The sequence below is a fragment of the Haliotis asinina genome, chromosome 10 (genome assembly GCF_037392515.1).
Source record: "Haliotis asinina isolate JCU_RB_2024 chromosome 10, JCU_Hal_asi_v2, whole genome shotgun sequence".
Lineage (NCBI taxonomy): Eukaryota > Metazoa > Mollusca > Gastropoda > Lepetellida > Haliotidae > Haliotis > Haliotis asinina.
In genome coordinates this window covers 27,961,718-27,986,567 of record NC_090289.1, presented here as the reverse complement: position 1 = coordinate 27,986,567, position 24,850 = coordinate 27,961,718, and the positions used below count along the sequence as shown (strand labels likewise).

Sequence of the window (24,850 nt, the reverse complement as noted above, 5' to 3'; positions counted from 1 at the left end):
TGATGCCTCACAACTTCTTCACCACGCCACACCGCAGACTGTTAAGCGCCCATGTCAGAAGTCGTTCCACAGCATGGTTTACAGGATTGTAAATCCTTTTAAAATGTTGCTGGCCGTCTTCGTGTGCCTCCTTCTGTAATTTACACACCGCGGGACAGGTCCAGGACACTGGTAGAGTGCAAGATAGTCCTCGTTCTGGAAGCATCAAGTTCAGATGATCGATATGTTGAGCTCCAAGCCCTTCGGAACCGATTCACTATTAACAGTGTCTAGTTGCTACAAGTTGCATATGAAGTCTGACTTCCATATGCACTGGGCTGTTGTGCTTGGGCGACTGAATCATGTTTTAGCACGTTCTTCATAGTACCTATTAAGCACACAAAAGTTGCATCAACCTTAGGGTATAAATGACCTCACCACATTTAGGTTTATATATGACTATCACATTTTAGACTGTTCCCATACTTTAAGTTTCCGACGTATAAGTTTATGAATGACTATCAAATTTGAGAGTGTTCCCAGACTTTTTGTTTGCAGTATATATATTTTTTTGTGTCGGTTGCATTTATACGTCAGTTTGCTTAGCCTAAAAGTTTGACTTGAGCATACATCGTAACTTGTCTCCGATTAAAGGCTAATGAATAAAAAAATGTTTTGAATTGTGTCCGGAATGGACAGGCGTAAAATGAACATGACAGTTTCAAGTTATTTCTGATATTAATCGATTTTGTATTCATAATGTGATGGGTGTTCTGAAGACTCTATGTTACTCTTTCACACAAAAGACCTAACATATTTAAAAGTTTAGATTCGTGTAATGATAATGCAAAAGCTTTCTGGGCAGAAGTGAAATCTCATATAAGAAAGCCACTAGTAACATTTTCAACTATTAGTGTTGCACAATGGATTAACTATTTTAAGTTTGTGCTGAATATTACTGAAAATGTAATAGATGAGGACTTTGTTGCATTTTGTAACAGTGTCGTCACAGAACATGAAACTGTGAATTGTAATGTGTGTAATGATGTTAATATCAACAGTTTGTTGAACAGTGATTTTACCGCAGATGAAATAAATGAATTATGATTATTACACAAAAGACCTCAACATAGATAATCGTGCATGTATATTATTAAGGTCTATAACAACACATATAATAGTATTCTTTGTCATTTTGCTGACCATCATATATACAATAGCAATCTGATCGTGTTTAGAGTGATTAAACACCGTGATGAACTGTGTTTAAACTATCCCATATAGAGAGCGAGTAAACTGTCATGAGCAGACTTAAGCTAGTTCAACTTTACACGAATACATATTTTGCAAGAATTAGATTCGAGATGGTTGCAAGGCATTCTGAAACATTAAGCGGATTCTACAGTCTCGAGAAAAGCATGCAAGCATATATTTCTTCAGCATTTTACACCTTCTCAAATACAGAACAATGACTTTTTTCATTGTGCTAACTTGGAATTCGGATTCCACTTAATTATAGCGGATGAGAGAAACTGAGTCGACGCTCCCTAAGAAACGAACGATTACAGATTTTATCAGGCCAAGTGTTTTTCCACTTAAAACATTACGTCAGATTGAAAAGGTCAACACTGATGTAGTTAAGAGTTTTCTTAATCCCAACAAATGCTATAATGTCACACAGATTTTATCTTTAGTTTTAAGGAGACGCTATTATTGCAAAACAGAGAATGACCGAGTTCTATAAAGGGGCAGGAATAATTCATGGACTCCTTCCGCCGATAACACTATGTAAAGGTCAGCTTTGATTTGTAATATGTTCGGTTTGACGTCAGAATGGTTCCAAAGATTGCTCTGTCACGTGTCAAAGAGTTGTTTAGATTTACCCAAGTAAGCTAACGTATTTACAACGGCCTATACCTCATCTTCAATTGCCATCAGTGACGCCCATAAATAAAAAGCAGCAAGAAACTGAGATTGTATACATGTATGACTAGCATGTGTAATATTATTCAAAAGTAGACCAATGTAAAGATTAGAAATCTGTACACATGTCGCCATTAGAAACCCGGACCTTTGTACAGATTAGAAATCTGGACCGATGATAAGAAAAGAAACCTCTAGGCCTCGCACAGACAAAACAAATGGGTGAGCCAGTCGTCTTTGACGTCATAATTGGCTGACTGTACAGATTTACGTCCCTTGGGTGCGCCTGAGGGCCATGACAGTAAATTTGAATCCAGTTTCCTGGGTATGTTTCTAGGTTTGTTGGAACCATTACCATGTTCATAGGTTTCACAAAAGCGATAAATACCAAGCCTTGCATCACTTGCAACAGAAATACTGTTCAATCGGTTACTATTCCCAATTCACGAACTATCGAATTCAAAAACGTTGTGTCAGCAATCTACATAGAAATCTCTTATGTCAGAAACACTGCAATAAAACTGAATTAATATCATTGACCATGCGCGTACCAATAATGCAATATTTCGGAAATATATACGACTTTTAAAATTTTTTTTACTAATCTTACTTAAGTGCTCAGACGATAATGACTGATGATTGTTATACGGTAGCAGTTTGCATTTAAGGTCAAAGCCATAACGCCTAGCCAACGATGTGAACACGACTAGCAAAATTGTTATACCAAATTAATATTGTAGACTGCAGTTTTGTCATCCGCTTTCTTACTGAGTCTGTCTGGATGTCTGATCAAGACTATGGATGGATCTATCACACTGCATTTAGTTAATAATGGGTTCTATAAAACAGTGGTTCTTCAGAAATGATGTCCCTGGGATATCCATAAATATATCGATTAGAATTGGTCGTAAAGCGACCAACGGGATCGGATGGTCAGGCTTGGTTGACACATATAACCGTATCCCAATTGCGTAGGCCGATGATCATAATGTTGACCATTGGATTATGTGGTTCAGACTCGATTATCTACTGACAGAAGACATATGGCTGGAACATCACTGAGTGAGGCAGCAAATAACAATAACAGACAAACAAAACGAGAGCTAAATACGTTCTTAGAAGAAGGCAGCACATTTATATTGTATCCATGCATGGAACCGACCATTCCTTATTCGCAGCATAGGTGGCTGAAACAAATAACATGTGAAATCCCTTTGAGACAAAACGATACCGATGAAGTGCAATCTAACACAAATGTAACTAATAAGCATCAAGCTAAAAACAGACCAACTGTAGAAAAAATGGAATAAATTATGTCACAAGAATAAACAGGTTAACTGTCATCATCTATTTGTGCATTTTCCCATTTTGGTACAAGGGCGCACTGACAACAAAAGAACAGTGCGGTAAACCAGATGAACGCGCGTTAAGGAGTTCTCAACCATTTATGGCGAGATGGCACCCCAGCTGCACATTGTATGCACTTAGTAATTGCATTCTTGGGCCCTCCCCCTGTTCATCCTTGAAGAAATCATAGACTTTGTAAATTATTTAGAGGTAATTTCATTTTTTCTCACTTTGTCAAAATCAGCAGTAATCGTATGTTTCTGATGTCTCTAATGAATGTGCATCTCGCTTTTCGCGCGGTTCCATCAGTTTGAACGGCGCCTTTAATGGGGGATTGAGTTTAGTTTTAAGCCGTTTTTAGCAATATTCCAGCAGTATCACGGCTTGGGACACCAGAAATGGGCTTCTGGATAAAATATATAGGTGCAGCTCCATATCAAAATTTTATAACAATTATTCAATCAGTACCATTACAGTCTCACAAATGACCTGAAAGATTGCTTAATATTTAGCTGAACAGTAACTGCTTCATACCTCCGTTCTGACTCTTCATGATTCTACAAAACAATTTTGGAAGATATGGCTAATCACAATATGTAGCTCTCTGACGGGAAATATCTTCTCGCCCAAACAACAAGAACAAACTAAGGCCAGAGTATTATTCACGAACACCGTTTTCATCAAAATCTTCTCTGGTACGGTATTTAGAGAGTTCCATAAAGTTAGTGAGAAGTCGTACAGAGAAACCTCTGAAGTCAACTACAGAGTGATCTACGAGATCGATAAATGTCTGGCGGGCACAATAGACTTCATTTATCACCACTATATCCTTACCACAGACAAAACATCTTCTGTGTCTGAGGTCGTGTCCTATATTGGCGACACCGGAAATGCAGTGTGTTAACGTCATTTGTTATAGTGCGTAAAGTGAATCTCACCCAGGGTCTTTAACATGAAATATATTGACACGAGTCGATAAATGTTTCAAACCCAACTGATTGTCTGAACCTTGATGTAATTATTATGCTCGCACGCACGTACGCATGACCGCACGCATACACGCACCTTATTACAAAAACGCGTACATAAAATAAGCCCTATTGTATATCAATTTAAAACGACGTCAATCTGTCGGTCTTTCGTGGGATCAGCTTGCTTCGTATTTGCTACGTTTAGAGGTGAGTGAGTGAGTTTTGTTTTACGCCGCACTCAGCAATATTCCAGTTATATGGCGGCGCAATTGGAACCGATGACATGGGGCAACCAAGCCAGCGAGCCTGACCACCCGATCCCGTTAGTCGCCTCTTACAAGCACAAGCACCTTTCCATTTTTATACTAACCGTAGCGTTGCATGGGGGTTAAAGTATTGCAAAATTATTGTCCTCCTGAGAGGGTACGTAAGTCCCGAAACATTCACAGAAAATTTGAATCTAAAAGATTTTTCAGCATTTTGTCATTTATGATTTTGACTAAATTTGACTACAATTGCCAGCTGCTGAGGGGTTTATATAAATTCGTCTAGGGCCCATGCAGGTAGCAAAGGTACCTTAAGTCCCCTGCTATGAACGTCAGCCTGCAGCATGGTGACAGCCCGTGTTTATATTGTACTGTTATTAATAGTGACATACGTTTCTGATAACGTATTAGTTTTAAATTATGACCTGTGATACTCTTATAGTTGTACTGTCCTTCGTTCTAAAGTTATTGATTATAATATTGATATAGATTAAATTATTCTCGTCAATCCTGAGAGGGCACGTAAGTCGAAAACATTTTATGTAAATTTAGTACGACCAAACTTTTAATCGTAATATATTTGTTGTTTTTAATAATGGTTAAATTTCAGTATAATCGTCAATGGCTGAGGTAGTGGTGTAAATCTGTCTGAGGTCCATGCAGGTAGCAAAGGTACTGTAATCTGTAATACTGTAATACTGTAATCTCCCGGAAGTCAACAAATAGAAAACCAAGGGCAAATAACTTCAAAGTACTGCCTTAGAGGCGTACCCCTTAAATAATTCTCTGTAGGAAATTTGACCCATAATAATTAACACTAAAACCTTAAATATTGTGGCCCAATTACAGCTACCGCAATAATAATTAATAACAACTCAAATCACGGAAAATACACTCTCGTAACAGTGTATATTAAGCCTACCTTACCGAAATTGTCTCCAGTGACTGTAATCATGTTGAAAACCCTTATCTGGGCCATAACACAGTTACGAGGGGATGACAATAAGTTTTGAGCCTTGCATAGAAAAACACAAAATATTGGTATGAACCACATTTATTTTTCAACATAGTCCCTTTGTGAGTCAAGACACAATCGTGATGCCATCTCTGTAGAAGGAGCCATTTTGGTCCTCAAACCAAGCCTCAGTAGCAGCAATAAGCTCATTATCATCCCGAAATCTACGACCACGCAAGTGTTTCTTGAGATTTGGGAACAGATCGTAATCACTTGGTGCCAGGTCTGGAGAGTAGTGGGGATGCGGCAAGATTTCGTACCCGCATTCCTGAACAGCAGCGGCTGCAACACGAGACGTGTGTACTGGAGCATTGTCTTGATGTAGAAGAATACCACGTCTGATCTTGCCCCGGCGCTTCTCCGTGATTGACTGTCGCACTTGCCTCAACAAGTTAGCGTAATATTCCCCATTCATTGTTCTTCCTTTTGGTAAGTAATCTATGTGGATGACACCTTTGCTATCCCAGAAGACTGTCGCCATTACCTTCTGCACTGATCTGGAGGCTTTGAACTTTTTGGTCCTGGGAGAAGTGACATGTTTCCATTCCATGGATTCTTGTTTGCTCTCAGGATCATAGTATTGGATCCAGGTTTCATCACAGGTTACTAGTCTAAAGTGAAAATCTTCTGGATTCTTGTTGTATCTGGTTAGCATGGAGTTGCTTATGGTGACCCTTGTTTGCTTCATTTCATCTGTAAGCATTCTTGGCACCCATCTTGCACACACCTTAGGCATGACGAGACGTTTCATGAAGAATTGTCTCGATGGATCCGTGTGAAATGCCTGTGGTTTCCTCTAACTCGTGGGGTTTGATTCGACGATTCTCCAGCACAAGTCTATGCACTCTGTCAATGTTTTCCTGACTAGTGCTTGTTGTTGGGCGACCTAGACGGGGGTCATCTTCAAGACTCTCTCTACCATGCTTAAATTCATTGACCCATCGTTTGATGGTAGCAGATGAAGGGGAGGACTTCCCATACACTGCTGAAAGCCTTTCTTCAATGTTCTTCGCCGAGTTTCCTTCAAGAACTAAAAACATAATTACTGCTCTATACTCAATTTCATTCATTTTCACTGCCGTAAGGGGGGTCTCTTTCTGTCAATGTGAGCTGTTCAATAACTTCTGAGAGTAGGATACCAAAACTTATATATCACATCAGCTACACCCCCAAGGTTCAATCTCGTACCATAGGCTGTGACACATGGGTATGAAAAATGTTCAAGGCTTAAAACTTATTGACATCCCCTCGTAGTTATTTTGTTGTTAGCAATGTTTGTGCAGATTGTATCTATAAGCTACTTGTAAGTTATTTCACATCCCTTTAAGCAATATTCCGACAAGGGACACCAGAAATGGGCTTCACACGTTGTACCCATGTGTGGAATCGAACTCGGGTGTTCGGCGTGAAGAACGGACGCTTTAACCACTAGGCCACCCCACCTATCCCTTGTCATCTGAAAAAAAATGAAACGAAGGAACGGCATCTTGGCATGTATAAATTTCATCGTAAGACGTCACTGTTTGGTGTTATTCTACAGGTGAGATACCGTGGTCATGACACTATTTTATAATAAATCAAGGGTCTTGTCAGCCATTTAAGTCATGATGTTCTTGTTGAATTTTATTTTTTTTAAAACAACGAACATGTAAATACTATGTATATCTTACAAGTGATTTTTACAATGTCTTCCTTTTTCAACACGATTAAGTATTACTTTTCATCTGAACAAATTACCGTGCTGACTATGGCTGGTGTGGGTTTGAGGCTGACGAGTGGGATTGAGTTTTCAAACATATTATGATAATGTCTAATGAGATCGTATACGACACGACTGCCACTTTGTAGGATCCCACGCGGACGTGTTTGTAGCTGATAATCCCAAAATGATATCACAGGTTTCTGGCGTGTCCAAGGGAGGCAACTGTGCTCGCCTCATTACACCTCAGGATCCCCACTGGTTGCTGCGTAGAATGTAGCTGTCAGAAGATACCAGCCAACGAGTATGTTTCATACTATTTAGAAAAATTTAAAAATTAATGTTTTTGACAATGCAACAGTTACATATAAGTGATGCAAGTACACAGATCTACCTAATCGATTTATCAAACCCTATATATTCATTAAAGGTTTTGGGTGGTTTGTTTGTTTGCCACACAGCAATATTCCAGTTATATGGCGGTGGTCTGTAAAAATCGAGTCTTGACGATAACACCCAGTAATGATGAGCATGCGCGTCGATCTGCGCAACTGGGACCGGTAACGTGTCAACCAAGTCAGCGAGTCTGACCACCCGATCCCGTAAGTCGCCTCCTACGACAAGCATAGTCGCATTTTGTGGCTAGCATGGATTGCTGAAGACCTATCCTACCCCTGATCTTCACGGATCTTAGCTGGTATGAACACCCGTTAGTTGCATCATATGAATTCATGGATTTTCTAACTTGGAGTCTTCAAAGGGCATTCGTGACCTTTGAAAACGATATTTAAAATCATGTTTTTCAAACTTCTCAAGACACGTTTCGTTTAGCTTGAAGCGAGATAATACGAATGACAGGTGAACTGAGTAAATTTCTCATTTCTGCTGGCGTATCAAGAACAAATGCGTATTTGATCGTCGATACATACCTATTCATTGTCACAGGCAATCCGTTCGCTCTTTTGTGTGACAGACAGAGTCGTGAAAAGGGCACTATTAAGTAACGAGACCAGATCCATATGTAAGCATTGTTCCAAGTGTACTTGCTTCATACATGAAGTGATAAGTGTCGGGTGATATTATTGAAAGAGTTCACGTAATGGGTGAGAAATAGTGGTAAATGGTCGTCGCCTTTCTAGGAAATGCTAAGTTTGGTCTTATTAAGAAATGTGATAATTCTGTCGTGATGCTCATAGAATGGAACGTAGTGGACGAGGGAATGTTGGGATTAGCAGATGTGTGGCGTTGGCAGATTAGCAGATTGTACGTGATTGGCAGTGGTGGGATTTAAAAATGATTCGATGGTAGAGATTAGCAGTGCTGGGGATTGGTGTTGAGGGAACTGTTAGTGATGAGGCGGTGGCAAGAATTTGTAGTGCTGGGGACTGGTGTTGAGGGAACTGTTAGTGATGAGGCGGTGGCAAGAATTTGTAGTGCTGGGGACTGGTGTTGAGGGAACTGTTAGTGATGAGGCGGTGGCAAGAATTTGTAGTGCTGGGGACTGGTGTTGAGGGAACTGTTAGTGATGAGGCGGTGGCAAGAATTTGTAGTGCTGGGGACTGGTGTTGAGGGAACTGTTAGTGATGAGGCGGTGGCAAGAATTTGTAGTGCTGGGGACTGGTGTTGAGGGAACTGGCAAGAATGTGTAGTGCTGGGGACTGGTGTTGAGGGAACTGTTAGAGATGATGTGGTGGTAGATAGTGGCAGTGCTGGGAGTGAACGAGATGGTTTCTCGGAACTGTTAGAGGGGAGACTGTGGTAGACATTGGCAGTGCTGGGAGTGAACGAGGTGGTTTCTCGGAACTGTCAGAGGGGAGACTGTGGTAGACATTGGCAGTGCTGGGGATTGGTAGAGGTGGGTTGTGGTTACTGTTAGAGAGGAGACTGTGGTAGACATTGGCAGTGCTGGGGATTGGTAGAGGTGGGTTGTGGTTACTGTTAGAGAGGAGGCAGTTGTAGACATTGGCAGTGCTGGGGATTGGTAGAGGTGGGTTGTGGTTACTGTTAGAGAGGAGGCAGTTGTAGACATTGGCAGTGCTGGGGATTGGTAGAGGTGGGTTGTGGTTACTGTTAGAGAGGAAACTGTGGTAGACATTGGCAGTGCGGGGGATTGGTGGTGGTGAGTTGTTGAAACTGTTAGAGATAAGACGTGGCAGAGATTGGCAGTGATGGTGGGTTGGTAGGAACTGTTAGAGATGAGACTTTTTGTAGAGACGAGCAGTGCTTGGGATTGGTGGATATGGTGGGAACCCTTCGCCATTTGATTGTTCTCTTCTACATCTTATCATCTTTGGTGTTCCGATGTTTCGTAACAGTCATGTGTCATATATGTTGCTGTGTGGTCCGTACAAAGAGACATGTGACATCTAAAAGTCTTGTTATGCATACCATACACCTATACTAACACCCACACATCGTACTGAATGCCTGCACGTCACACACAGGTGGGATTAGCAGTGCCAACCATCATGGAAATGTCAACATATCACGAGTTTCCTATCAGTGATTTGAATCCCGATGTTCCCTGATTTCATGGTTTGTCACCACCATACACGTACTTTCACATGAAGCTGACACATCGGGAAGTGATCAACTCAAATATCAGATGTTGGATGATTAAGATATTTTGCTTGATCCAAATATCACATTTTGCATCTCATCCATTTTCGTTACATTCAAGAGAGGTCATAATGTTTTAGTTTAGCATATTGTTGAAATAGCGTATTGTTGAAATAATGTTAAGATTGATTTTAAAAACTGATGAAAAATAATCTCCATCCTACCTTGAGCAAAATATGCTCAGGTTCTAATGAATGCGCTTTCATCAGGTATTACGATAACGCCAGTGGCAATCTCAGAGACCCAAGAAAAATGCACGTTGACATCGCCACACTTGAAACTATGACTAACAGCGTCCACAATTCAGGAATACGCGAAAGCCTCTTCAGAGCAAATCGATACGGATTTTTCTTTATAAAATCGAGTTCAGTTATCTTTCTCATTAAGTTGTCATTTCCTTGATAGTGCATACACTATATTTTTCTACGTTAAACGTGCAGTATGTGATGATTCACTGAATGATAACCTGTGAAAAGACTTCAGGTGGCATACATTGCCTTTGGTATGTGAATAACGACGCATAATGTTCTCTTATTCGTTTTGTATTAAGCAATAATTATTTTCTTACAATTCATAAGTTGCAAATATCGGCATACCGTGTAGACACTGTCGTTGATCATGAATTGTCCTTCAGATTTCTACTTTAAATAATGAGTTGAAATGTCTCATGATTTTTTTCATTTAGTATTATGTTCGTTCTTCTTTCCATCGTATAAGGCAAATAGAGGTTTCACTATTCCGGGTTCAATATTGTGCTCAAGGTTTGAATTCAATATGTGAGTGAGCGAATATGGTTTTACACCGCTTTTAGGAATATTCCAGCAATATCGCGACGGAGACATCGGAAATGGGTTGCACACATTGTACCCATGTGGGGAATCAAATACGGGTATTCAGCGTGACGAGTGGACTCTTTGATCATTTGGCTACCCGACAAATTAAGCACTTTCCCAGCAGAGAAAGATGGGAGCAAGCGACATGCCGTCTCTTCCATGGACAACAACAAGTGCGATGGGATTGAATGTTTGTTTTCGAGGGTTCAGATACTGAGATGAAAAAACTATAACGATCCGATCCAGCGAAAACATCAGACAAGGATAGGACACAAATATCATGTATGTAAACAAATATCAACGACTGGACGCATGTGAGACATGACTTAATCCGCAGTTACTATCCCTACGCTTTGACCCGGAAGCAAAATAGGAGAATATAAAAAACAAAACAATTCACAGTGCAATTATTATTCTTATTTCAGAAAATGTACCTTTGTAATGTTGTTTTAAATATTTATTGTTATTATTTTATATTTTGTATCTGAATATTGTATTGACTCCGTCCTTCTATGTTGTGACCTCAAGTGTAGGCTGCTTTGTGTGTTTTTCAGTTTGAAACTTCCGGTGACGATTTGTGACAGTGGATCCACCCCGACATTTTGCGGTTAAAGTGACAAATGGCAGGGTACTTAGGATGTAACAGGAGAACAACCTACGATATATTTTTATAACGATGTACTGGCAGATAGCAAGGGAGGAAAATAATTTAACTCTGGAGCTAGTATTATATCTCGGACTAAGTCCATGTATCTCAATTCCGCTGACCATGGCGTCCACATCCACGGTAAAATGGACAGAGCCTGTCCGGAGAACGAAAGTGTGGTGCATGTGTTTCGGTCTTTGGCCATACTGTGTCTGACTGGGGTATCTGTTAAGCTTCGGCATGCTATCTCAACGGGTTGGCAAAATAAATCCCGCATACATCCGGTCAAGAGCAAACAGCCATAGCTCTAGATGCACATGTAAACTAATCAAGAACTTGACGGTAAACCACATTTGATCTTTCATCACCCGTTCAAGGATTTGCAGTTAATCCTTTCTTACTCTTTATGCCAAATGACCTTCAAATATACAACGGTAGACAGATCATAGAAGTTGCAATGTAGAATTGTATCTTTCTCACAAGAAAGGTATAAAAGCATTCTTTTTTTAAATAACAACTAAACAATTGGAAAACCTTTTGCAAAAGATATCCAGCAATTTGATTCGCTAACGTATAGTGAAAATCCGAACATGTCACTTACTTATCACGTTACCATGCATCTGTTCGCATTTTCGGTCACCAGATTTTGATTATCAGATAAATACATTTGCCGCGTACAAACATTTCACAAATGATTGTAAGTTGTGAAATCCTTTGGTAAGCAAAGATCTGGTAGAGGACAACACCATTATGTTTCAAAATCACGGCACACCACACGACATAACACCGGACGCAGCATGCATCTATAACAAGAAACCTTCAGGTGTTATGACGAGTTCCTTTAAATAAATAATTATGCTATTGAATATCGAAAGATATTGTGTTAAATTAGATAACGTCCATTTCATTCTTGCAAATTAATGTGTCACTTGCTTGATGTGTGCCAAAAGTAATTGGTTCAAAGCAGAAGGGACCAAAAATGAATTTGCAACGACATGATCCCCGAACATATCAAAATCTATGGAGAAAAGACACTCAAAATTGTTACATATTACATACTCATTTGAGGTTTGTATTATTTTTTGAAAAAGAAAATATGTGTTAGCTTTTAAACAATTAAGTAAATTATAAAAGAATTACATGTCACAAAGAAGTGGTTAGTAACAGCCGGTACAGTTAAGATTTCATGTGCTCGCTCACTTATTATATCTTCAACTGAAAGTAACGTGATACAACCAAGAGAAAGGTAGTATCAGCTTTATTCTCCCGGATTTGAACACTCAAAGAGTGAGTGAGTTTAGTTTTTCGCCGCTTTTTAGCAATATTCCATCAATATCACGGCGGAAATGGGTTTCACACATTGTACCCATGTTAGGGGAATCGAACTCGTGTCTTCGGCGTGACGAGCGAACGCTTTAACCACTAGGCTACCCCACCGCCCCTAAAACGCTCAAAGGCTAAGAAACTCATTATTACCTGTAATCAAAACCTTTCTCAGAATGTCCTTTTCAATATCGGCCGTAAACAGAAATGTCATGTTTAATAACAAGTTTTATTCTTGGTACCTTCCGTTTCATTATATAGTAAACCACACCGTCAGTGGCCAAACATCGTAGCAACTGATTAAGGTTGACGGCAGCTGAACTGAATATTTTTCAAAAGTTATTTCACGTATATATTTTTCTTTAAGGCCAAATGGATCACACACTTGCCAGATACAATTAGCTCTAATACCACAGCACGAACCGAATGTATATGTGTGCGCCATCACGCATTTGAATATATTTTCGTCTGCTGATCTTTTTATTACGGTACGACCACACGTCACAACACCAAAGTCTGTGTCAAGCTTTGGTTTAACATTTATTCTCAGTTTGTGTTTGTGCATTTTCCCTGTGGATTAACTGGTACCCGGATGTAACATCGAGTAATACTGTTCTAAATTGTTCGGGAAGTCTGTGCCCAAGGCACGATATCTGGCTTAACGAGATGCTCCTATATGCTATTATAATTTTGCCGGACATCATCGGCTACATTAAATATCCTCTCTTGTACGATGATATTGGAATCACTGACTGATGCTCAAGTGAGTGTGTCAGTCTTAAAGGGAGATAAGAATAGTGATTGTGAAAGACTCGCAGTAGTTCAGGGCGAGACTCTACTCGAAAACAGGTTCACGATTCTCCCACGCAGTGCCAGAGATCAGCAACGCACCAGTGCATAACCTGGCAAGGAAATACAAATGTTTTAAGGTATGGGAACGATCAGCAGTCCACTAACATACGAACAGCGTCCCTGGCATAAACAAATGACCCACAACATAAGTAAGGATGCACGAGCGGGCTCGTACTGTATAAAGCCAGTGTGTCTCTTCGCCTCATTGAGGTCATAAACGACCATGAAAATCCTGAAGAAGATCATTCTCTCTGATTCGAATCCATCTGTTTTTCAATAAAAATGGTTTGATACATACTCAGCATATTCTGGATGGACCTCCACAAAATCAAAATGGCACGCAATGTCGAAGACGGTGATAAAAGAATCTAGCCATGCCATGGTATCTCGTCAAATCTAATCAACAGATCATTATAACAGTGGTAGAATCGAGTCTGAAGTGACTGGTCTCGAGCATCAAGTAAATGAGGATACGGTAAATGAGGTGTGTAAGGTGTGAATGAGCATACGGTAAATGAGGTGTATAAGATGCGTTAGGATTTCATGCTAACGAGGTCTCAAACTATAACCTTCCTTTTGTTACCAAATGCATGAATGTTGGAACAATAAAGCAAATGCTGAATGAATCGCCCTGAAATATCCCTCTCCCTCATCTATTCCTCTTCAGCACCTAACCATGCAGTTTCCAACCTAATTTCCAGTTTCATCATTTCATTGGTTGACTGAAACAAATCATCTCTGTGGGAGGTTAATACATTTCGTAGACCTAAAAACCATTCGTAAGGTACAAAGTCATCAACTTTTCTGTAGCTTATTGACCTCATTCAGAAGTTATGGTAGTAACGTGTTGTCCCTTCAACGACCATTTTACACAGGGTAAATTGCAATACTTTGTTACCAATAACCTTGAAGAGATCATATGTTGGCAACCTGTTTTCTCTAATGAAAATAGTTCATCGAAGTGTCTATCCCTAGATAAATTACTTAAATTACCTCAAATAATATAATACACATTCAGAAGCAATTTTCTTCTAAAATATCAAAAATATATATATAAAAAGTAGGAATCATCCATATCTTAAAACAACAATCTTACATACGTCTATATTGATAATAAGGTTACATTCATAACAGCACCCTTGCATATTATGCATTAATGTGCCTTTTACATTAGTTGACCTGTGACACTATTAGAAATTAGGAGCGCATTTGCAGATATCAGAATACAAGCTACAAAACCAACCCATGTTCACAAGAAGTCGATTTGGACTAGATGATGACCGCATGATTTCAAATCACTATCAAATACTAAGGATACCACGAGTCGGCACACACGTGAGCGTACCCTCCGATGCCCCCTGTCCTAAACATACGCAAAGGCATGACACTGGGAACGTGCCCGGTTCACTGATGCGTCAAATTTGAAATGAAAATTAAAAACGTTTTGAAAGCCTTCCCGAGCAAGAATACATTGACGCATTTTTAAATCTTGATAAAAGAGTGTTCCTAACACATTGCGAAAAATGGAGCCTCTTCATATTGCTTAATGTTATTGACACAAAACGCAAGTTGACACGTGGAAATTTGAAATCATTTTCTTTATGCTCGGATCTTAGTATGAAACACACATTTACATACTAGATATCATCGATATCCCTTAAGTTTAACTCTTTGCCTAATCGCGTGCATTCTATTTATACAAGAGCAGATTTCCAAGGACGGAAATTCCGTTAATGCCCTTTTCGAAGTCCTATTTCTTTTCTTAATGTAACACACCAAGATATTTTCTGTGATGAACAATTTTGATATTATCAAAATAAAAAGATGACGTGTATCAGGATTCAGCTGAATACCCATATATAACACAGCTGTATTATCATTCAACTTATATAAAAATAAGGAAAACACAGGGACACTCAATGCACAGCCCTGAGGTACACCTGCATTGCAGTCATACATGCACATATCCGGCTGTCTTGCTGTCAAACCTAACTTCTGATTTAACTGGCAAATAATCGATAACATCATACGTGCGCGGAAATTCGTTTCTGTTCTAGGACCAATTCGTAATTTGAATGCAGCAAGCATTTGGATCTTCCTTATTTGTCTAAACATGTGGTCGCATGTCTCACTTCAAGTGGAGTTCATCCTCTGTGGCTTGGTCACTAAAAGGAATCTAATGGAAGCGAAAGTGCAAATACCCCAAACTGTATCTACGCCCCCTTTCCAACTGAACTGAATTTAAATAACCCCTCACGCTTTGTGTCCACCCACGATGTCCACTATTCTGCACTATAGATAAGTCATGACTATTTCCATATTTTTCAAAAGGGAAACGATGTTGGTGTGCATAGTATATATACTACATTCCTGAAAGTATTCGTGTATTAAAACATTATCACACACAAATAACCACCTGATGGATTCCCGTTAAATGACTTTGATCTGAGCATTTTGTGAAATGGACTCTCTCAGTGATCACCTCCTGCTGGCGGTACAGGCTAATCCAACAATCCTTTGCTGTTAGAAAACCAGATATGAAAATAGGGCAGAGTGGTCGTGAAGCCGACATTTTTCGATCTAGTTTTGCTATTGGATACTGAACATAATCCTCAGCTTCTCGCAGCAGGGGAGAAAACAAAGTACTCGGCTTGACAAGAATCTGCGCAACGTCAAATAAAAAGAGACAGAAACATTGCATGGTTGAAGTTAGATAATCGACATGTTCAGAATCCTTGGAATGACACAACAAAACGATCTGAAATCGTCAGTGTAACCGACCGGACCATTACATGATACTATTACATGATATCTATTTCTTTATTACAACTTTATTACAGTACGATGTCAGCTATACTATGAGTATATGTTTAGGGATCATAAGCAAAGAATATTTGTGAATGTACCCTTCCTCAGCAGAATCAGCCGGTACCTGGAAAGTCAAGGGCACATACCTGTACATAATGCCCATACAAACGATAATGATTTTTAAGGCTTTATCAGGGAGATCAGCTACAATCGTTTCATATTATTGACAACGATGACAGTAGAAAAGCTGGTCTCACACTCTGCAGCAGCTTGGATGGCAGTGTATTTGAACGGCATGATGTTGTTGGGAACTGAAATTCAAAATATTGCTGGGCATATGCTTTGTGGTTTGTCAAAGGGACCCTTAGCAGGTTTAAGATGGAGGAACGTTGTCTGTAATATTTTCAATTTAAAGTTACATATACCATGAAAAACACTTCTAAACTTAGTTCACCTTTCCTATGTTAATACCATCAAACCCTGGATTGTTTGTTTCATTTGTCATTTACACATCATCACAATATGTCTGGTGTGCAAGAAAGTAGCCACGTAGAAATAAGGAAGAAGGCTTTTGCGTTACAAGTAAGTTAGAGTAGTCTTTTAACGTCCCCACATTTCAAATAGTTTCGGACCCGGGACGTCCCGGGGTAGAATAGGTCTTCAGGAACCCATGCTTGCCATAAAAGGCGACTATGCTTGTCGTAAGAGGCGACTAACGGGATCGGGTGGTCAGACTAGGTTGACACACGTCATCGATTCCCAATTGCGCAGACTGATGCTCATGCTGTTGATCACTGGGTTGTCTGGTCAAGACTCGATTATTTACAGACCACCGCCACATAACTTGAATATTGCCGAGTGCGGCGTAAAACTAAACTCACTCATTTAACAGACGTCTGACAAACAGACTGTCCAGCACATGTGGCATAAATTTTGGGCTAAAGACGATTTGACATTTTAGCCGTATCGCCGCAACGAGATGAAGAGCAAAAACTAAGCCATGCCTGTATGGCATGCTAATCTGGAAGTCGAACCAAGGAACCTCAGAGGATATCCTTGTCATCACATTTATTTAAGTGAAAGATATATTTTTGTAACTACTCTAATGTGTCGGACAAGTCAGGGGACTTGTACCGTAGACTGCCTATTGATCTGACCCTTCACACTCTAGCACAACACAACCATAGGTCAATATATCCTTACCGGGCTTGACTGTCTGCCCAGGATTTTCACTTACATTTTCTGAGGGCTGTCAGTTTGATTTACTTTGGTGTGCTGTTTCAGGTCGTTAATCTTCGCACACGCACGAATCGCACGCACACACACACACACACACACACAAATGATTACAATAAACATCAAGACGATACAAATACGACCGCACACCAATAAAAACAATGTATAAACATACGCTTATGTACTTCGACTTTAATTGCAACGTGCTGTACATCACAAAGTTGTATTGTATTATTTGTTTGTACACACTTTTACATGTCTTCAGACCCAAAAGCAAAAACAATTATTCGCCATTTGTCTCTAAAACCAACCGTACACATTGCACTGATAGGCAAATCATCATTTAATAATAACATTGTACTTTCATTTTCTGGCTACTTTTGACTGAATCCAAATGTTTTTTGAGAACGATGAAGTTCTCAGGGCAATAAAAATTTAGAACGGAAACAAACTTTTGCTAAAATTGATTATCTTTAAATTCTGACACTGTATTTTTTCTAACTGGAGCATATACTTCTACATGAGGGTATTTGTTAGTGGTACATGATGTCATTATATGCATAAGAGTCTATAGTCTGTAGGTTTGCTGTCATGTATCAGGATGTTCAGCTCGTGTTCAAGAATTGTACACGGAGATCTACGAAACCAGTCTTCATTCAAGAAAACATTGCAAAGTTAATGGCAAGAAGTATCGAAATTACCAACAGCACTAATACAGTGTGGGGAACACATTCATTTCCTTTCATATATATATTTATTGGGTTATACTGTAGCATAATTATATCTGACGGTTTTTGTTAAGTTTCTGTGAATATAGTGGGTGGACGTTCTCGCACATATGTCTTCATGGTGTTAACAGCAGCTGTGATATGTGAGTAACACTGTGTAGATATCGATTTTTGTTCTATTATTTCAACTATCAATCTGAACACCTGTCGACCAGGCAATAGGGGCGTGTGCATCTTTTAAGTATAGAAAATAATCGACACACCAACCAAATCGCTACAAACTGCATAAGTTATACCAATCGACATCTTTATTACTAACCTGCACAGCTCTGATGATGTAAGTTAACCTCCAAATTAACGACCCATCACATTAGATTGTTATCAATTATAGACAGGTTACTACGCGGACTTGCATGCGGAACCTTAGATCAACAGCAGGTCGTTCCTACTGTAGAGTCCGGCTATACTCTCACTGCTTTCTATGGGCTCTGACGTACGCTTTATTATTGATTTTTCTCAATACGCTCAGTTGATAAACTCGACTGGGCCACAGTTGTATCCGTGGCCACGGATCGTAGTAGGCCATGTGGTGTAGCGGAACAGGCTTCATTTCAGGTGGGACAATGTTGACGTGATCAGTTCTAGGAAAAGATAAACATGTCCTCAACACACCACGTAACGGTGATCGAGGAATGGCTGGACTCTAATCCAGATGCCATGAGCGAGTACTTTCTTCGCAAAGCGGACATCGTTCTTGTAAATAAATGGCTTGTACAGCACGGATTTAGCGCCCTTCAGGAGTACAGCTTACCTGCAAGACACAACTCTGCGTCCAATGAAGGAAGCAGTCCAAGTTCTCCCATAGATCTCAAGTGTGGAGATTCAGGATTCTTTGATTCTAGGCATCACAGATCCAACTCAAAGAAACACTTGCGACATGACTATGCCAGATCTAAGATGCGGAATATGTTCAGAACTTATGAACCGACGTCAAGCCCTGAATCTGCAACAGAAGCCAGAAGAAGTAGTTTGAAAGAAATGCGACAGTTCCGCTCCCTCCCCCCAAACTCTGTAAACATGCTCAGTTTATTAATTCAGTCCAAAGTGAGATTACCACGCTATCCAAGCAAAGACATAGATTTGAAAAGAGAATTAAGGCACTCCAACGAACGAGAATTCTTTCTGGAAATTGTCAAGGATATATCCAATGATCTCGATCTACGGAGTCTTAGTTCAAAGATCGTTGCAAATGTTTGCTTACTTGTAGATGCAGAAAAATGTTCCCTATTCTTTGTGGAGGGAAAAGCATCCGGAAGACACAACCTTGTGTCCAAAATATTCGACGTTCACTCTGGGACAAATATCATGCCATCAAGCACTGGAGATATACGAATACCATGGGGAAAAGGGATTATAGGTCATGTGGCGGAAACTGGACACACCGTCAACCTTGAAAATGCAAGTGAGGTAGGGAGCATTTATTTATTGACTTGATGTATGCGCTGAACAGCTGCTGATTACAGCTATAGTTTTATCTTTATTGTGGTCATGCTAGTATTGAGATTGTGTATATGATCATAAATCTACGGTTACACATTCTCTTGACGTAGAAATGAACTCCTGAAGTATACATATGTGTATGTAACATTTCTTTCAGTAAGTCGTCATTTAATCAGTAAATCGAAAGAAGACAACATATTAAAATGTCATCAGCACATCCTTATATACCATCGATGTGAGGAATACTATACACACGCTCCTGTTTCTATATCCAGCATACTACGTTCAGTGTTTCACACATATGTGTGTATGCTATGTTTTATATTTTTCTGATCCTTTGTAAGTGTAACAGCTATTCGAAATACGCTGATGATGAAACAACAGAAAATATTGTGTTGACTTATAGCATCTTAGTATTCTTAGTTTGAGCGCACCAACTCATTCGTGATGATACATCTGTTCTGTGTGTGTCTGTTTCTTCCTTTCTGACGATGTATTCCATTTAATAACAAGCACATAGCACATTACAGATGATATAATCGCATGGACATGACGAAACTCGAACCAACATCCACTGTGTCCACACGACCGTAGAGGTATAATTGCATTGTTGACTTGCACAGGGTAATTGATTGTCCAAAGCGCTACACGATGCTATAAAACCATTGCTTGTAATCTAGTAGCGACTCAAGTACTAAAGCATCTGTGCCAATGACGTATGTCATGAGTGTGTGCCACGGCACAGTAAAGAAAAACATCGCTGTGTAATGGTAAATATTTTACAAGAAATTTAGAATGATAAAAACGCCTTGGAAAATAACCGAAAACTATTTTAGGGCACTGAAGCATTTTTTAGCCCATGCTTCGGACTTAGGGTAAGATCAATCTTCCTATTATTCTGAAATCATCTGAAAAGAAATGCGTAATGAAGCATCTAGTTTCCTGGCGCGTTTCTATTTGACCCGCTGATGCCATAACTGATGCTCTAGCACGCATAAATACTACAGAGCCGAGGAGACGTTCATCGGCAACGAATATGATGGCAGCGATTCCTTCAGAGAGGTGGGAGCAAATGAGGCATTCATACTTGTAGTTCTTCAGTCGGTTTTGAACAGCTATATGTCATCGAAAGGAGTAGAACATCATTCCTCAGAATTTGAACGGTCTTTTGCAAGCCTTGAAGAAACCCTTTGATGTATACAAATGAAATGTCATCATAAGTCATTCTTATTTGAGAACATGGACATGCATTCTCCGATGCCAGTTATACATTTGATTTAGTTTTCAACGTTCTCGAAAGAGAACCCTTTGTTTCTAAAATTCTGTGAAAGGATCTATCTATCTATGATTACCAACCACCATCGAAGTTCTTTGGAATGACGGACTCATGGATGGGCCGATGAGGCTTGTAATGGCTTTGCAAGAAACCTTTGATCGTGGGTTCGAATCCCTGTTCGTTCTAATAATATGCCTAAGTTTGTCGCCACATTGTGGATTTGACGAAGGTGGTAAAAGTTTCAGATTTGCACCACTGCCAGCTTTCCTTACACAAGCTGTGTTTCTCTTCGAAACGTTGTGATGTAACTGTACGAATGTTAAGGCGGTGTAAAAGCCAACTGGCTCACTCATTTTGTAATAACATTCAGCAACTATTATTGCTGAGCACATCTGCGCAATGTCATTATCGTCTAGTGCAGCGTTCGGTTGGTATTATCAGTAGAGCAGTTGCCTACAAACAAGCCATCACTCAATGCGGATATTAATTTCCTCTCTCTAAATCAAAGACGATGTTCCTGTAAGACAGGGATTGACGTTGATAGTATGATTACGGGTACTGTGTGCTGTTTCTCAATGCATTAAACATGTCGGTGTCAGACAGGGTGTATGAAAAGAACGTTATTGATTGTTCAACGTACGGTGGGCTTCAAAGGCTATGCTTGGATACACACACAGATGTTTACATGGATCATACCAGAAATGAAAGATTGTGTTATGTGTAGACAAATATCATGAGAAAGTTATTTGTGCGAGAAATCAAATTAATGTGTCACATGTGTATGAACAATTTTGTTGGCGTGCGTTATGTTGAATCTAATCTCTTCTAATAAACGTGATTCTGAAAGCGTTTACGTGGATATTGCCTACTCGTTGAACGCAGACTTTTGTAAACTTACGACTTTACCAATAAACGCAGTCATTATCAAACGGCTTTGGTCATACCTCCTCTTTGTATCCTTTGGGTTGATGTCCTCTACACTTTGTGTGACCTTTTGCTCCTTTCAACTTTATGCTAGAGGGATAGTTCGCTTTCACTTTGATATCCCAACCAAATATCGGTAGTTTTGTTGACTCGACAATGACATTCCTCACTCAGATCGTAAACCCAACCTCTTGTAAATACATTTTACCTGAACAGAAAATCGCAGTTGCCTGTGTTTAGCTGAAGAAACAACGCTGTCGTTTTATCACTCTACATTCAAGACATATAGCAATGTATATAGTATTACCAAAGTTTGTATATATGTTTCCTTTGTCTTTCTATGGGACTAACTAGTCTAGTGTTGTGGCCTAAAACATTATGTTGGCTACCGTTTGCTAGGTTCCATGACCCGTCTTGAAGAAAGTCTATACGTTCATGACACAAGTGGAGGTCCCGCTGTGACGCTTCTCACAACGTTGTGGGAACGTTGTCCATAGGTAAAGACATGGAACGTTACAGCGTTAGTATTGCGTTACGTCACAACGTAATAACAACGTTTCAGTTTACGTTGAGGAAACGTTATGCGTTGGGTTCTTCACAACGGTGAAACGTTTCTTATATTTTAGTGTCACAGAGGTTTCTGTAAAACTTTTCACACTGAGATTCTTTCTTCACTATTTAGAAACAGATTTAGAAAACACACGATCAAAATAAAAAACTGACGAATAATCGTTCGACTGTTCACAACTCGGAAAACTAATCAAATAGTAACATTAAACACAGAGTTAAGACAACATAAAGTACGTTGATTTCTAAGAAATGTACCTTGAAGCAAGGAAAACTGACGCATCACGATATGCCTTGGGAGGTCACAGTACGGTGTTGTAACAACGTGAAATTGTTAGCTGGGGAACTGGTCGTCAGCAACGCATGGTTGTCGAAAGAGGAGACTATCGGGATCAGATGACCATGCATGTCATGGCATTGCCAACTGATATAAATCATTGGATTGTTTAATCCAGACTCGATAATGCTCAGACCGCAATCAAATAGCTTGAAAATTGCTGCGCGTAGCGTTCAACATGCAAACAAAGAAACGTTCAAGACAATGTGGCAAAACTATGTTTAGAACAATCAGTACGTGAGCATGTGGAGCGCTGTGGGTATTGATTAGCACGTCGAAGAAGTACATCATCATAAGCATAATAAATACTAAACACAAAAAAATGGCATAAAAAGGGATTCGTATTAATGTTTCCACGATGATGTAAATATTCCTTAACCCACGTAATAGTAAATATAGCCCCACCTAGCCTCAGGCAAGAGGATGTGAGTCCAGACATAATTAACCTCACACGCAATCTGGACTCATGCCTGGAGGTGTGCTATCTTACAGACATTGACAGCCTCCCCGAAACTATTTGAGTGAGTAAGTGAGTGAGTTTAGTTTTACGCCGCACTCAGCAATATTTCAGCTATACGGCGGCGGTCTGTAAATTATCGAGTCTTGACCAGACAATCCAGTGATCAACAGCATGAGCATCGATCTGCCTAATTGGGAACCGATGACTTATGTCAACTAAGTCAGCGAGCCCCGGGACTTCCCGGGTCCGAAACTATTTGAAATGTGGGGACGATTTGTATTTATATTGAATATGTTTTCGTGACCGATCACTTCTGCGTGTTTGTGTATGTGTATGTTTATGCATACGTGCGTGCGCGTATTTGTGTGTCCTAATGTGGGTATCTGTATGTATCTGTGTATGCACGTGTGTGTGTGTGTGTGTGTGTGTGTGTGTGTGTGTGTGTGTGTGTGTGTGTGTGCGTGCCTGTGTGTGCCTGTATGTATCCCTATGTAGGTGTCTTTATGTTTTTATCTGTCTGCCTGTCTTTGTCTGTGCATGCGTTTGTCCTTCGGTCGGCATCACACTGATATCATCCAGCTTGCACCTGTGTGAGCTTGTGCGAATGTGTGTATACTCGTGTGTGTGAGGAAAGTGTGCGTACGTGCGTGTGCACGTGTGTGTTACATACCCTAATCTTGAATTTTCGTGAGCCCAAAGGAAATACATCGGGTTGAAATAGAATATATCAATATTTTCAAGTTCATTTTGACTGTAATAGCGTGTCTAAATACAATTGCATATATAATGTATAATGTCTTGATTCACTTACCCAATGTATTCTGTGCCATTTCGTTCATGTATTAAAAGTGACATCTAGGTGAAATGAATTTTCAAGAAGGAAACATTTATCAGGACATCTTATTTTTAAATGTTGTGTTCTATTCGATTGTGGTTGCAAGACCAACTGCGTCATTTTGAAATTGATTCGATCAATATATGTTGACATTATCACACCTACGGCTACTTTGTATCCTGATCATGATGACGAACCTACGCGTGGGTGAGCGATATATGTCACAGTTATAGTTTCGAACTATTGTTCATCTTCAGCAACCTATCAGATTACCATGTGACTTAAAATCTTAACTCAGTCACCATTCACCTGATAAGCGTGCAATATGATCATAATCTTACGGTTAGATTAAACACCTCATTGAAAAATCATTTGCTGATTCTTGTTGTGATTTGATTTTTTTTAACTTGCTTTAATTTAATTTTAGTTTATGTAATGTAATCAGTACGTGGAAACAAATACGTAAAATACGTGCTAAATTTCGTCGAATGGATACCTAATGTAGTTGTACCCTCAAATGGGTTTGATTTAGCGTAAAGTAGATTCTTGAAAGGCATTTAGAAGTTGGTGAATAGAGTAGTAAGACGAGTATATGGATGACAACTTTTTGTCTAACACGACGTTTCTCGGCTACATCTTGCCCCTTCTTCAGGTGATAGGGACAGGACATTTTAGATCTGTCATCTGTGATTTGTTTGTATATACA

At 39.6% G+C, this 24,850-nt stretch overlaps 1 protein-coding gene across 2 annotated transcripts in view; it reads left to right on the top strand.

The window, feature by feature from the left end:
* Window positions 1-18,832: 18,832 nt before the first annotated feature.
* Window positions 18,833-24,850, top strand: part of LOC137298100 (dual 3',5'-cyclic-AMP and -GMP phosphodiesterase 11A-like) — an 82,984-nt gene continuing 76,966 nt past the window's right edge. For both annotated transcript variants that reach the window (XM_067830179.1, XM_067830178.1), the window contains exon 1: window positions 18,833-19,712. In XM_067830179.1, the coding sequence (XP_067686280.1) occupies window positions 18,903-19,712 (810 nt within the window). In that variant the 5' untranslated portion in view covers window positions 18,833-18,902. The remainder of the gene's footprint in view (window positions 19,713-24,850) is intronic.